General features: G+C 33.0%; 2 protein-coding genes across 6 annotated transcripts; one reads left to right on the top strand and one right to left on the bottom strand.

Moving 5' to 3' along the window:
* LOC109230925 lies at positions 2,962-6,845 on the top strand. The gene is made up of 5 exons (XM_019396417.1): positions 2,962-3,099; positions 4,796-4,836; positions 6,015-6,087; positions 6,174-6,229; positions 6,450-6,845. Exons 2-5 carry the CDS (start codon positions 4,802-4,804, stop codon positions 6,559-6,561), a joined length of 276 nt encoding a protein of 91 aa, XP_019251962.1. The 5' UTR covers positions 2,962-3,099; positions 4,796-4,801; the 3' UTR covers positions 6,562-6,845.
* On the bottom strand, positions 7,230-11,891 carry LOC109230924 (protein ABIL3). 5 transcript variants are annotated; one of them, XM_019396412.1, is made up of 10 exons: positions 11,375-11,891; positions 10,625-10,755; positions 10,172-10,254; positions 9,932-10,082; positions 8,788-8,887; positions 8,578-8,670; positions 8,441-8,483; positions 8,270-8,358; positions 7,995-8,140; positions 7,230-7,824 (listed from the first exon to the last, which is right to left on the bottom strand). In XM_019396412.1, the coding sequence occupies exons 2-10, from the start codon at positions 10,727-10,729 to the stop codon at positions 7,660-7,662; spliced, it is 975 nt and encodes a 324-aa protein (XP_019251957.1). In that variant the 5' UTR covers positions 10,730-10,755; positions 11,375-11,891; the 3' UTR covers positions 7,230-7,659. The 5 variants fall into 5 exon arrangements, with proteins under 5 accessions (XP_019251957.1, XP_019251959.1, XP_019251960.1 ...); XM_019396414.1 differs by having other exon boundaries at positions 7,230-7,821; XM_019396415.1 differs by having other exon boundaries at positions 7,995-8,137.

Below are 12,878 nucleotides of genomic sequence, written 5' to 3'. Positions count from 1 at the left end.
TTTTTTTGTACTCATGTTACACTTGTTGTGCATTTTTGTTGCACAGGCACATACCCATAGCGGCCCAATGGGCGTAGCAGCATGGATGATACGGAGACTTAGGTGAGCTGCATCTCTCGAGGCGACCCGCAGCCGGCATAGTCTCTTTCAATGTATAGTATTTACCTTCTGTCCAATTTGTATTCCGGACAATTATTGCACTTCATTTGATTTCCTAGAAATAGCTCATGCACTTGTGATACCGGGTTCTGGGATGATTATGGGATTATTAAATATTAAGTTTGTTAAAGACATCATCTTATTTCAATGAATTTCATTATTTATTGTTTAATGTATAAAAGGAATGATTTCAATAAATACTAAAATGAGAATTCAATTAACTTCTTGGTGTTGGCTTGCCCGACAGTGGTGTCCGGCGCCATCACGACCTTAGTGGATTTTGGGTCGTGACATAATAATTTCTTCATATCTCATTGATTAATCTTAGATTATGAATAATATTCTACTCCTATTTGCTATATAATTCTTAGTAGTAATTATTTACATAATTAGCCACATAGAAGCAACAATTATCAGTTTCATAATTTTATAATTTTTCCATTAACTTTCATTTTATACTTAAATATAAATTTTAAAATAATATTATGTGATCTTTTAAAAAATTTGTTTTCTTGAGTCAAGGTTCACGCGCAACGCACGTATCTTGAAATTAGTAACATAATAGTATGAGCGGACTTATGAGAAGATAGAAATGTCAAAAGCATTGGTTTTTATACGTGTTCATATCTATGAGTATATAATTTTAAATAATAGTTAAATGATATATTTGAGTGATAAAATAAAAACTATTGAAAAAAGTATAAGTTATAAAAGTTATTGTTATTTATATGACTTTATACTAAATACAAACAAATAACACGAAAATATTTTATCATGATTCTTTAAAGATTTGTCAAAAAAAATAAAGTAATTTTTTTTGTTCTTTAGAGTTATAAAGTGGATTGTTTTGGTCTTTTAGAGTTTTCTTTTTGTTTGTTTGTTTTTTTGTTGCTAAAGGTCTTTTAGAGATTTGAGAATGGAGAGGTTGATCATATATAGCTCATAAGAAAAATTGACAAGTAATGATATAGGGTGTGTTTGGTATAACGAATATTTTCCATGGAAAATATTTTCCAAGAAAATATTTTCTTGGAAAACAAGTAGTAATTTTATTTATTTTTCGGTGTTTGGTACGCAAATTAAGGAAAATGACTTCTCAAGAGTATTCATAAATAATTTAGATATAATAAACATGAAACCATAAACCTTCAAACCAACAACCTTACGGACCCACAAATTTCATAAACTTTCAAAATTGCAGAATTTCGAACCCGTAAACTTTATAATTTCTAAACCCGTAAACTTCCAAACACATAAACCTCCAAACTCATGATTTTGAAACTTGTAAAATTTTGAGCCTTTAAACCGATAATTAATAAAATTAAAACTGAAAAATATATTTAAAATTTTTTTGTCGGGGGGAGGGGGGGGTTGGAGGGGCAGGGGGCAGGGGCAGGGGGTGGGGGCAGGGGCTGGGGGGGCAGTAAAACAAACAAAAAATAGAAATTTAAATTACAAAAGTGAGTAATTTTTTTTTTAGTGCGAGGGGGGTTGGGGGGGCAGGTGGGGGTGGGTGCTGGGGTGGTGCAGAAAAATAAAAAAACAGAAATTTGAAATTGCAAAAAAAAAAAACTGTAAGGTAAAAAAAACTTATTTTTTTTAGCAGGGGTGACGGGGGGGGGGCGGTGGAGGGGTAGTAGGGTGGGTGGTAACGAAAAAACTGAAATTTGAAAAAAAAAAAAACTTTTTTTGGAGAGGGGGTGGGGTGGGTTGGTGAGGGTGGGGAAGGTTGAGAAGGAGCTTTGGAAAATGTTTTCCCTTCTTTTGATTTCCAAAACATTTAAGCCAACCAAACATGGAAAAATTGGAAAACATTTTCCTTCGTACAAAACACACCCATAATGTCTAAAAATGACTAATGTTTAGTTAATATTTTACAAAATAACTTAATATATAAAAACATAAAGAGATGTCATTTGTTGGAAAAAAAAGGTTTAATTAATTACAACTCATTTAATTTAGAATACATTTACTGCTCTTTTATGCTTATTGTTTCTAGTTTTTATTTTAGTATATTTGGTTCGTAATAGTATACTATAATCAATTTCTTTCCCTGTCAATAGTCTTTCTTATGAAAACAAATTCAAGTACTCAACTGTCAATTTAACAAATAATTTTACTTTTATGATGAATTTTAAAAATAAATAATTTTTTATTTATATAAATAAATCTAATGGTTCAACGAGCATGAAGGTCCAAAAATAAAATAGTCGTTGATTCTTTACTATGTTAGAATAAATTTTATCTAAAATAAAATTTAGTACTGTATTCGATAAAACTGTAATTACGATTAATATTTCCAATTTAGGTCGAGCTATATATCTTATACATTTTTAATTTATATCTTACACTTAGATTATATCAAAGTAAAAAAATCGCCAGTTAAAAATTCATAATATATTTATCTGCATTAGCATATCTCATTTTTATTTTATAACTCAAGCAAAATTTTTAATATGATACTAATGCGGTCACATTTAAAAAAACAATTATTGTGACAGGGTATACGCGTAAAGTGCGTATACTAAAACTAATATTATACACTAAAAGGTACAGGTTACAAGGTTTTGCATAATGAGAATATATACAGTAAGCATAGTACTACTGTTTTATCTAACGAACATTTTTCCAAACTAGAATAATAACCCATTAAAAACGACAAAATTAACTAAACATATTCTTAGGCCTCATTTGTTTGGACTGGGTCTGCATCTGAATGAACCAGATCAGCCCATTAAGTATATTTGTTTTTTTATTTTTAAAAAGTCTGCATAGGTCTGATTGGGTCTGATTTAATTGAGTCTTAATTCCGTTGAGAGGTTAAAAATACCGAAAATACACGCCTCTTTTTTCTCTCTCTTGACATCAGGCTATTTCTTCTAAACCCAAAACAAATTTCATCCTTCACGTCTCTCTCGCAGCCGCCGAATCTTTTTCTGGGTAAGATTTTGAAAATTATACTTGAAATTCTCCATCTTGTTTCCACTTTTCTAATGGTAAATTTCAGTTTCGAGTTTAGGGTTTAAGAAAACCCCTTTTAAAATACGATTGAGAAGGTGCTAAACTAGAAGGTTTTGCCTGCCTCTTATTTGTGTCTTGTTCTCACTTTTGGATATTTTGTTTTTGATTGAATCTCTGAATTTTCTGTAATTTTTCTTGATTTTGTTGACATCCCGATTCTCTAAATCGTAAATCTTAATTGGGACGTGTTCTAAATTGTTAGCAATGTTTTTTTCTCTTTTGCAAATTCACATAGTCCCTTTTGAACGTTCTTTTGTTTTCTTCAAGAATTGCATATTAGTGACTGAAATTCAATTTCTCTAGTTTTTTGAAATATAAATCGTAATTGGTGTTTATGAAGCTCGTCCAAAATTAAGAAACTTTGCTATGGCTAGAATTCGGATAATGAAGTTCTGTGTTGTTGAAATTAGAGCCGCTATAGTTTCATATTTGGCTAGAATTCGGATAATGTATACATAAGTAAGATTTATATTTCAGTGCTTTCTGAATATTTATGTGCTATTGCTCTTGAATTATTCGTCATATGTTACATGTTTTATAATTAAACCATGCTTTCTTTTGTTTATTCAAGAATAGCTTCTTTACTTCCTCAATTTTTTTCCTATTTTGTGTTTAAGATCATACCATTTACTACATCTTTGCAATCTTCAAACAGATTATTTGCTTAGAAATATACAACTTATCTTCATGGGTGGCTCAAGGGTGAGGCTAGTAAAGCCTTCGCTTTAGTATTTTTGAGGCCCCAAAAAGTGTTGTAAAATACATAATAATATTTTGACTTAGACAATTCTGAACTTTGTAGAAAAAAGTATAAAATCCGTGTAAAAAAGGTTTTAAAAAAACAAAGAATATTTACTTTTTAACATAAGAAATATTCTAGAACTTCGAATTAAACTACTCAAATCTTTGTATTAGCAAATAAAGTTTTTTACATCAAGATCCAAGATAATGCATTGCAAACATATGGCTAACATCTTACTAATTTGAATTAACACTTGATAATATAAATAATAATATTACTAAATGAAGCTAAAAGTCATATATCTTGTATGAATACTTTACGTTCAAAATATTTTTTTGGTTACATTTCGTTACTACAATTGATGTTATTATATATAATATTCATTTATAGTTCAAATAGTTTAACAATTGGATCTTACATAAAATATTAATTTTTGAAATTGAAATCAAAAGTTAATATTTTATGTAAGATCCAATTGTTAAAATATTAATTTATATCTTATAATATTTCAATTTTATCTCAAATAATAACTTTTTTGTTCAAGTTTATATTTTCACTAATTGATGTAATATTTAATCACTTTTTTTTAATTGTATATATATATATATATATTACGTATTCATATGTTGAAAAACAAACAATCTTAATATTCAGACGTGCATTCAGATTCAAATGTCTTAATCTTAAAAAAAAAAAAAAACCGGGCCTAAAGTAATTCGCAACGAAAATCTTTTAAGCCCTAGTATAAGAAATTTTGTAATCCATTTCCCGGGTAGGATTTCTGAACTTGTACTTTTTTTCCCTAAAACCCCCAAAATTCCAAAACCCTAATTGGTCAACAATATTCATCTCTTCAATTACTTTGGTGTCCAGGAAGTGATGGATGGTGTGGCGGCTCAATGGGACTTCAGCTGGTAGTTTCTCTTCTCTCTTTATACTATAGTTCCTCTTACCACCAACAAATAAATCTTAGTTTACCTATTATGTATATTAAAAGGAGATATTTATGCTCTTTGCCAGTTTTTCTTGGTTTAGCCACTCATTTGAACATACCCTTATGGTTTTATTTGTTCCTTGTTAGAAAGGTTTCTCCTTTTCTGCTGTTTTCTTCTAACTTTTTTTTTTGGGGGGGGAGGGGTACCTGGTTTTCAGGTAATGGGGCATGGCTGAACTATCTGTGTTTCTTTTTTCAGAGGATGGAGGAAACAGAGTATATATATTGCATATATGAATAATATACTGGTCTTATTAAAGGAAACATGTCGCACTATCAACAAGTAATGTCACTCAGATGTCTCCCGTAGTGTATAATAGTTTTGCATCAACACTATTGGAATGAAGTCTAAGCTTCATATAACAATCTAATGCAGCTGATATTTTTCTTCATGTCTATCCTGACCTCTAGAAAAAAAGTGGTTGGCCACTATTGTCAAAATTTGCATTTGTCTAATTCTAATTTCACACAAGTTCACCAGCTTTTAGTGGAGAATTGTGTCTTCATTTTTCGTAGAGGTATCTAATGCTTTGTAAAGTGGTTTATGGACCATATGCGATTCTAAATCTATTTCATTGGACGTGGAGCTTTCGTATAATGTATGTACTTGCTCGGACTTGCTTCTTTCTAAGATACATAATTTCCGTATCCCATTGTTTGACTACTAAGTTAGTCCTCTGAATTTGTTTACAGTCCTTGTTCCGCTCTTCCTTTTTCTTATCCATTCCTTTTGGACCCTTTCTACTTCTTTAAAAGCCTTTCAGAAGATGGATATGCTAAGAATATATCTTTCTGAAGAATCTGAACTGAATGGTAGATGATGTAGACTTCTTTTTTGAATTTTTTGAAGCCTTGTAAGATGAACAAGTCCTTTTGTAATTGTAAATATGACTGCCGGTACCAACTTGGTGCTGATGAATATACATGTTACCTTTCTCAAAAAGAATCTGAACTGAAGAACAGAGTAGTAAACTTTTGACATCTAGTCACTAGAAATAATGAGATTTACTCTATGTTAATGCACTTTTAATTGTATTCCGATGAAAAGGAGTGATGTTGTTTCTTCTTATCTAACTTTATGAGGCGTACTTTTTGCAGCAACTTAGAAGTAGATCTTGGATCTGAAGAAAATGTTGACATTGTCTATACTGCGTTGGCTGTTGATAAAGAGGTAAAATGATTCTTGAGTTTTTTATGCGTTATAGCATATCTTCCAAACCAACTAGTGCTTCAACTCTGTACAATTAAAAATTGCAGTTGCAGCCAGATAAAGTGAAGAGGCATATATCTGTATCTAACGGGAAGCTTTCAGTGTGAGCACTTGTTTCTACCTATGTTGCTCGAACTCTCCAAAAATGTCGCTGCTAGTGTTGGATCCTTCAAAAATAGTGTATTTTTGGAGGATCCAGTATGAGTGCTGCAGCATTTTGGAGAGTCCGCGCAACATAGGTTTCTACTAATGCACTTGCTATTTCCTTGTAAAATTCTGCATCATATAGCTTACTGAAACTTCTCTTGACGCTTGCTTTACAGGCATTTTGAGGCTGTTGAAGCAAGATTTCTTCGTGCATCGTTTAGTGCATTCGTAGATGTACTCACACTCGCAACAAAGACTATTGAAGAATTTGGTCCAAAGAAGGAATAGAGACCTCTACTAAATATTGTTGAACATTGTTTATTTTATTCACTGTGCCATAGAGAGAAAGCCATTTGCTGTTGTAATTGAATGTGGGATATTCCCCACTAATAATCTAAATTTTCAGATTATCTTATCTGTTGATCTTTATCATGTACTTCTCTGAAACTACAAGAAGCCAACGGAGTAGCACTTGATTTTGGCATTAACAAAGATGCTCAAGCAACCTCTTGCAGCTCAAAATCTCGTGAAAGTATATGTATACCCTCTTTCTTAAAGTAAAGTTCAGATGATATTTGTATTCCTTATACTTCAAAAGTTGCACAAGAATTTCATTAAGTATATTTTCAGTGATTCAAAGGGCACAGAAAAAAAAGAAAAAAGGCATTCACAATGCTAAGGATGTTTTTGACTAATAAAAAATTGCAGATACATTATTTTTATATAAAATTGAGAATTATGTGGTAAAGTTGATGCTTCTGTCTTCTTCAATGAAAATACTTTCAAATGGTTATAGCGTTGGCTCTCGTTTATAATTAGTATATATTTAGAATATTAGGAGAGTTCATCACATATATTAAATCTATTATGGATGTTATAGAGGATAACGGTTGCAAAAATGACGGAGAGCGACAATGGATAGGCTAGTTTGTCACCTTCCAGTGAAGTTTTTCATATCTTCAACTTTTACAAAAATTTTATTCCAAAAAACTACAAATATCGAAACACAACTTCAACTTCTAACATCCACAATTTCTTTTTTTCAGCTTCAACTTCAAATAAATTTTTTTTTTCAACTTCAACTCAGATTTTATCCAATCGGTCCGTAAAATCCTTGCTATATCACTTTATAATCTTTCAAGACCATGACCAAGACAACAACTAATCAATTGCTTATAATAGGGTTTACAAACTGCCAATACATTGCCAAAATTTAATATACAATTGAGGAAAGGTAAGCAGTGTAATAACAACGCCGCATGTCCCCGGTTTTCCGTATACAATTGGAGAAGAGTAAGCACTAGTGCAATAACAATAAAGCATTTTCCTGGTTTCCTGCTGCAAGTGCTATCACACCACCTTTTCGGCTTCTTTGAACCTGTACTGTTAATACTCATCTATGTATGTATATAGTGTTTCATCTTTCTTTGATTTGCGTCGGCTGAGCAAAGATTTAAGCAGACGTTTACTTTTGCTGGCGTGCTGCTCGGCGTCTTTTGTGTTTATATCGTCCGCATGAAGCCGCATTGAAGCCGATTTTGCAGGGTACTGCTAAAACACAATTTAACAGTTAAAAAACATGAAAATCAACTACGAACAAGACAACTCGCGGAGCAGGTTGGAGGAGCACAATGTTACCAGAGCACTTCAAAACTTATCAAGACTAGACCTGAATATTAACATATTAAACAAATGTAAAATATAAAAGACCAAGTAATTACCCGTCTCCCATTGGAGGGGTTTGGAGTAGTAGATCGACTTTTATTTGGCGTGGTTGGCCTAGAACTTTTGGGGGTAGTAGGTCGACTAGCAAGTGATGCAGTTCGTAAAAGAGGAAACCGATGTGGTGAAACTGTTCGCTTGTCTGCTGGTACATTAGCGCACAAAGGTACAACAAGAAGAAGAAAACAAATTAATTACAAGCACCGCTGAGAAAGAGAAGGTGGAAAATTATAAGCATTAAGTATTGTAATGCAAGAAAATGACGGGAAGATACCTAATTCCTTTTTTGGTGTTGTCCCGGAGAATGAAAATTTTCCATATTGCTGGAGAAGTCGTGGAGAAGGTGCCGGAGAGTATCCTTTCCTGCAGTATATAAATCTTTGCATGGTCATGAATAGTAAAACATAATAGGAGATGGATAAGATAAACAGCAAGAAAAATTTACCCAGCTGCAGATGGTGGAGTTTCTCTAATGGTTGCTCGCACAGCTACATGAAAAGAGACCCGCTCAGGTCATTTCATTTTTCACAAAGAATCTTAGTGGAAACTCAAACACTGAAGGCAAAAAGCATAATATACTACCATTTCTAAATTGATTCCAATTATCTTCATCGTCAAGACTACATCCTTGGTACTTTAACTTGGTGAGATTAGCGCCATGCACTGTCTCCCCAACTGAAAGGTAATTTTCAAAAATAGCTGAATGTTCCAAATTCTCAGAATTGAGAGTGACAAATACTGCTTTCAGGAACAGATTTGAAAGATATACTCATGAGATGTAATCATAATTACCTGGTAATATATATCGCTTGTGATACTTGGGAGTATGAATAACCAATGACTGCTGTGATAGGCCCTCATGATCAATGTACTCCTGGCATGTTTTTAGTCTCTACAAGAAAACCAGGTAAAACGACTAAGAGCCGAGATATCACAACTCACATTCTCACTATCAAGTACAAAGATAGTAACCTAAGGGAGGATCAACAAGACTGCCGATCTGTAATTTTCGAGCAGACTGTAATCATTTGTCTCAGTACCAGAAAACTGCTTTAGGGCTGCCGGTTTTGGGGGGGGGGGGGGGGATTAGGGTTGGAGATTGCCCAGACACTGTGACTGTTCAGGTCAAGAATGTAGTGCTCAACTTCTTGATCCATTTAGTAGAGCAACAAGATCAAATAGGCATATATCTACACCCATATGCTGGGTCTAAGTCATTCTGACAGTTGAGTTCCAACTCTACATCCAAATTAGGTCCGCGCCAGCCAAAGAAGAAATAAGCCGGAAAAAAAATTAACTAAATCCTGATCACCTGTATCCAATTCTTAAATTCTCAAAGAAAGCCTAATGAATTAGGATCACACCATAACGATATATCACAGCATAAAAGACTCGTAGCTAGCTTCGCTGTTTGGTTTTGTGTATAATCTTCTTGATGAAAGTGTGTGTGCATTCACTTCACTTACAAAACATTAACTAGACACAGAAATCTTCGGACACAAAATATAAGAAAGTTGCACAGCACCAACTGCCAAGCATTTGATATGTCTAAGCATTGGCTCTTTACAGGGTGTTAGCATCTTGCAGTCTTTACAACGATTATCAGTGAACTACATTCCTTCTACCAAATGGAACTCGATAAGTATCTTTACTTCAATTATGGCGTTCTATCTATAAGAAGTGTTGTTGTTATAATATCTGCATACGTTTGTGCAGTCAGGAGGAGGGAAGAGCGAACAAGAACATAATTAAAGGCAAAAAGGTACTTTTCAAAGAAACAGTTGAATATATGACATTAGAAAGAGGATTAGTCACACATATGTTTTTACATAGTGGTCACTTTTTCGTGCAAAGCACCATGGTTTATCCTATCAGAATTCTTTTAACGACGATATTCACAAAGTTTTGATATCCGGAAAAAAAAGCAGGTTATTACCTGCTCAATGCAAGATAGACGCAGCTCTGTTCCAGAAACTTCATCAACTTTTTCATCCAAGAGATCACTGACCTTATATGTCACAGAGCCCAAATGATCCACAGTGTTCACAAGGGCTTTAATGGCATAATCTTTCAATGTATTTACCACACTGTATGAAGAGAAGCATGTCAGAAGCAATACGAAAAAAGACATGGAAAAATCAAATTGAGCTTTCCAGCAAGTCGACAGATAACCCACACTTCTTTTTGCTCGTCATTAGAATAAGACAATTCAAAATATTCAGCTGCTGAGTAAAGTTGTTTTCTCAGATTCTTCAAATCCTGAAGAAAGAAAATGCAAGAAGAGCATGAATTTCAGAAACATATAAGACCAAGATATATAGCAAAAAATTTAAATACCAAGTCAGCAATGAAAGTATTTAAGAATAATCCATATTCTGTACCACTCTTTAGTTTCTTTCTTCAAGATCTAAAATGACCAACTAGCTAGTTTCAATCAGAGATAGAAATTCAGTAAAATAGGCATATATACAGCTTCCAAATTCTAAAACATTGGAATCAAATGTTAGGGATGAAAACTAAACGTAGTCATTTCTACCGTTATCTCGACCAAGAGGCATTAGCTTCCATATATCCAAGATCCTATTTAAAGAAAAATACCAATTTTCAGCTGAGGAAGAGAGGAGGTTACCGTAAGACTATCAGAAAATAGCATGCTTTGATGCATAGAAACCTCATCAAAGTTGGCCGGCTCTCTCGGAAAAGTCATTGTAGCTGGTGAATTTAGTGTCTCCATTGAGTAATTGGTAACCAGTTCTTATCCTGTAACAACCATGACGGCAACGTTTAAAAGAAAGAACGAAAAACGTTGCAAAAAAGCTATTAATTGTTTGCTAATACATCCTTTAAATTCACTTCTGCAACTATTAGTTAGTTAAGATAGGATCCAATGATTCATTTCATTTCAGAAAAACATATACTACTACAGTCCTAAAAAGCAGCTAATGAATCAATCAAAAACAAGCCAACAGTTCACACCAGACAGATACAATAAGAAAATCAAGAAACATTTATGTCAGGATAATTTTACATTATCTCTACAACTAACCTAGAATAATTAAATCATTAAATTTTGATCCCTGGAACTTCAAAAAAGTCAGTCTTTGTCTGAAACTTAACAATTACGCTCTCAATTGTTCAGAACAAACTCACACATATCAGCACCCAATGTAATAGACACTTCAAAAAAGTAAGAAGCATGAAAAAGCTGCAAATTTTGAGTTAAAATGAGAACCCCATAAAACTACAAGATATAAAAACTTGCAAAAAATTAAAGAAGTGGTCACATGGCCAAATTTGAAAATCTTTCTTACATTTTCTGAGCAACCAAATCAAGCAAACCCCACAAAGCAGAACTAAAAAAAGTAACAAAGAACCTAACCTGGAAATTATATTTAAGCTAGTAGAGCTATGAAACCGACACCAAGTTGCACATTGAACAACATGAGTTTGTTAAAAGAGAAATGGGGAAATAAATAGGGCCATTCAATGAAAGAGACCAAATTTGGTTGGTACCAAGAATTTGACTAAACCAAAGGAAAAGGACAAAAAATTATTGTGTTAGATGATTTGTGGGTTATTTGAGAGGATTGATAATGGCAAAGCAACAGAAATGGTGAAGAAGATGGGGACAGCCGTGCATCAAGGCGAGCACGTCTTAGAAATTAGAAATTCAAAAGGTGGGAGAGAGGGTTTTGAGAGAATATTATTAGAATGTGTACTGGTTTAGGAAGCAGAAAAAAGAAATGTGGCCATTCTTGCAAAACCCAAAATTCCTCTTTCTAATCATTACTACAACGTTTGCTTGCTTTTGTTTAGTGGATCATGTCGTCTCTTGTCTACTGTACTGATCTTGCCCTCAATATTTTTTATAGGTAAATTAGCATTTGACCCTCTTCTTCTCTACTTTGGTTAAAGGAAACTTTGACGTAACTGGTAAAGTTACTGACATATGATGGGTTCAAGTCGTGAAATAATCTCTTGCAGAAATACAGGATTCGGCTCTTCCTCGAAACCCATGTATAACTGAAGCTTAGTGCAGCGAATTGTCCCTGACCTTTTCTTCTCTGCTTTGCTTGAATTACCTTTACTTCTTGCATTTCAATGTAGGACTATATTACTTAGGAGATTTGAGATAAATTTTTCTCACTAGTAATCTTTTCGGTTAGAGCACGTAGCACCGGGCTTGCCTAGTGCAATTTATATCTCCTGTGTGATTTGCGAACTATTGCACAACGAGCAGGTTACCCAATGCGCAACCGAAGGGCATCGATTGCGGGTTTCCCTGAAATTTTTTCAATAAATGTTGGACTGTATTAATTGGACACAATTTAACAAAGAAAGTATAATTTATATAAAAGTTTGTCTTAGACATGTTACAGAATTTATGTGGCTATAAAAGCATGTTATCAAGGAAAAATAAAAAGTTTAAATTTAATTTTTTGTTTATATATATATATATATATATATATATATATATATATATATATATATATATATGAAAAAAGTGCCGCATAAAATGTAGCAAAAGGGACTATTATTTTTTAACTGCAGAAAATATTGTGTTTGTATTTTCGGAATCAGATTAATTTTATTTTTCAAGGTATTTATTATTGTGATACATAGGTACTAAGCTTTGAAGAAAATGGAAATCATGTCTCCATATTTCTTTTGGTTATTTCTTGTCATAATCTTTGAGGTTTCAATCCATTAGGGAAAAGCTAGTAATGTAATAGATTAGTTGACTAGATTGGAATTTTGGCGTGCAGAAGTGAAGGCGTCCACAGAATTTCTAATAGAATAATTAGTAGTAGTCCTCGGTTTCAAATTATCTGTCGCATTTTTTTTCACGCGACCCTTGGAAAAAATATTAATTAAATGGAGTT

The sequence above is a fragment of the Nicotiana attenuata genome, chromosome 8, assembly GCF_001879085.1.
Source record: "Nicotiana attenuata strain UT chromosome 8, NIATTr2, whole genome shotgun sequence".
Taxonomy (NCBI): Eukaryota; Viridiplantae; Streptophyta; class Magnoliopsida; order Solanales; family Solanaceae; genus Nicotiana; species Nicotiana attenuata.
Note: the sequence above shows the minus strand (reverse complement) of the source record. Positions and strands in the feature narration are given on the sequence as shown.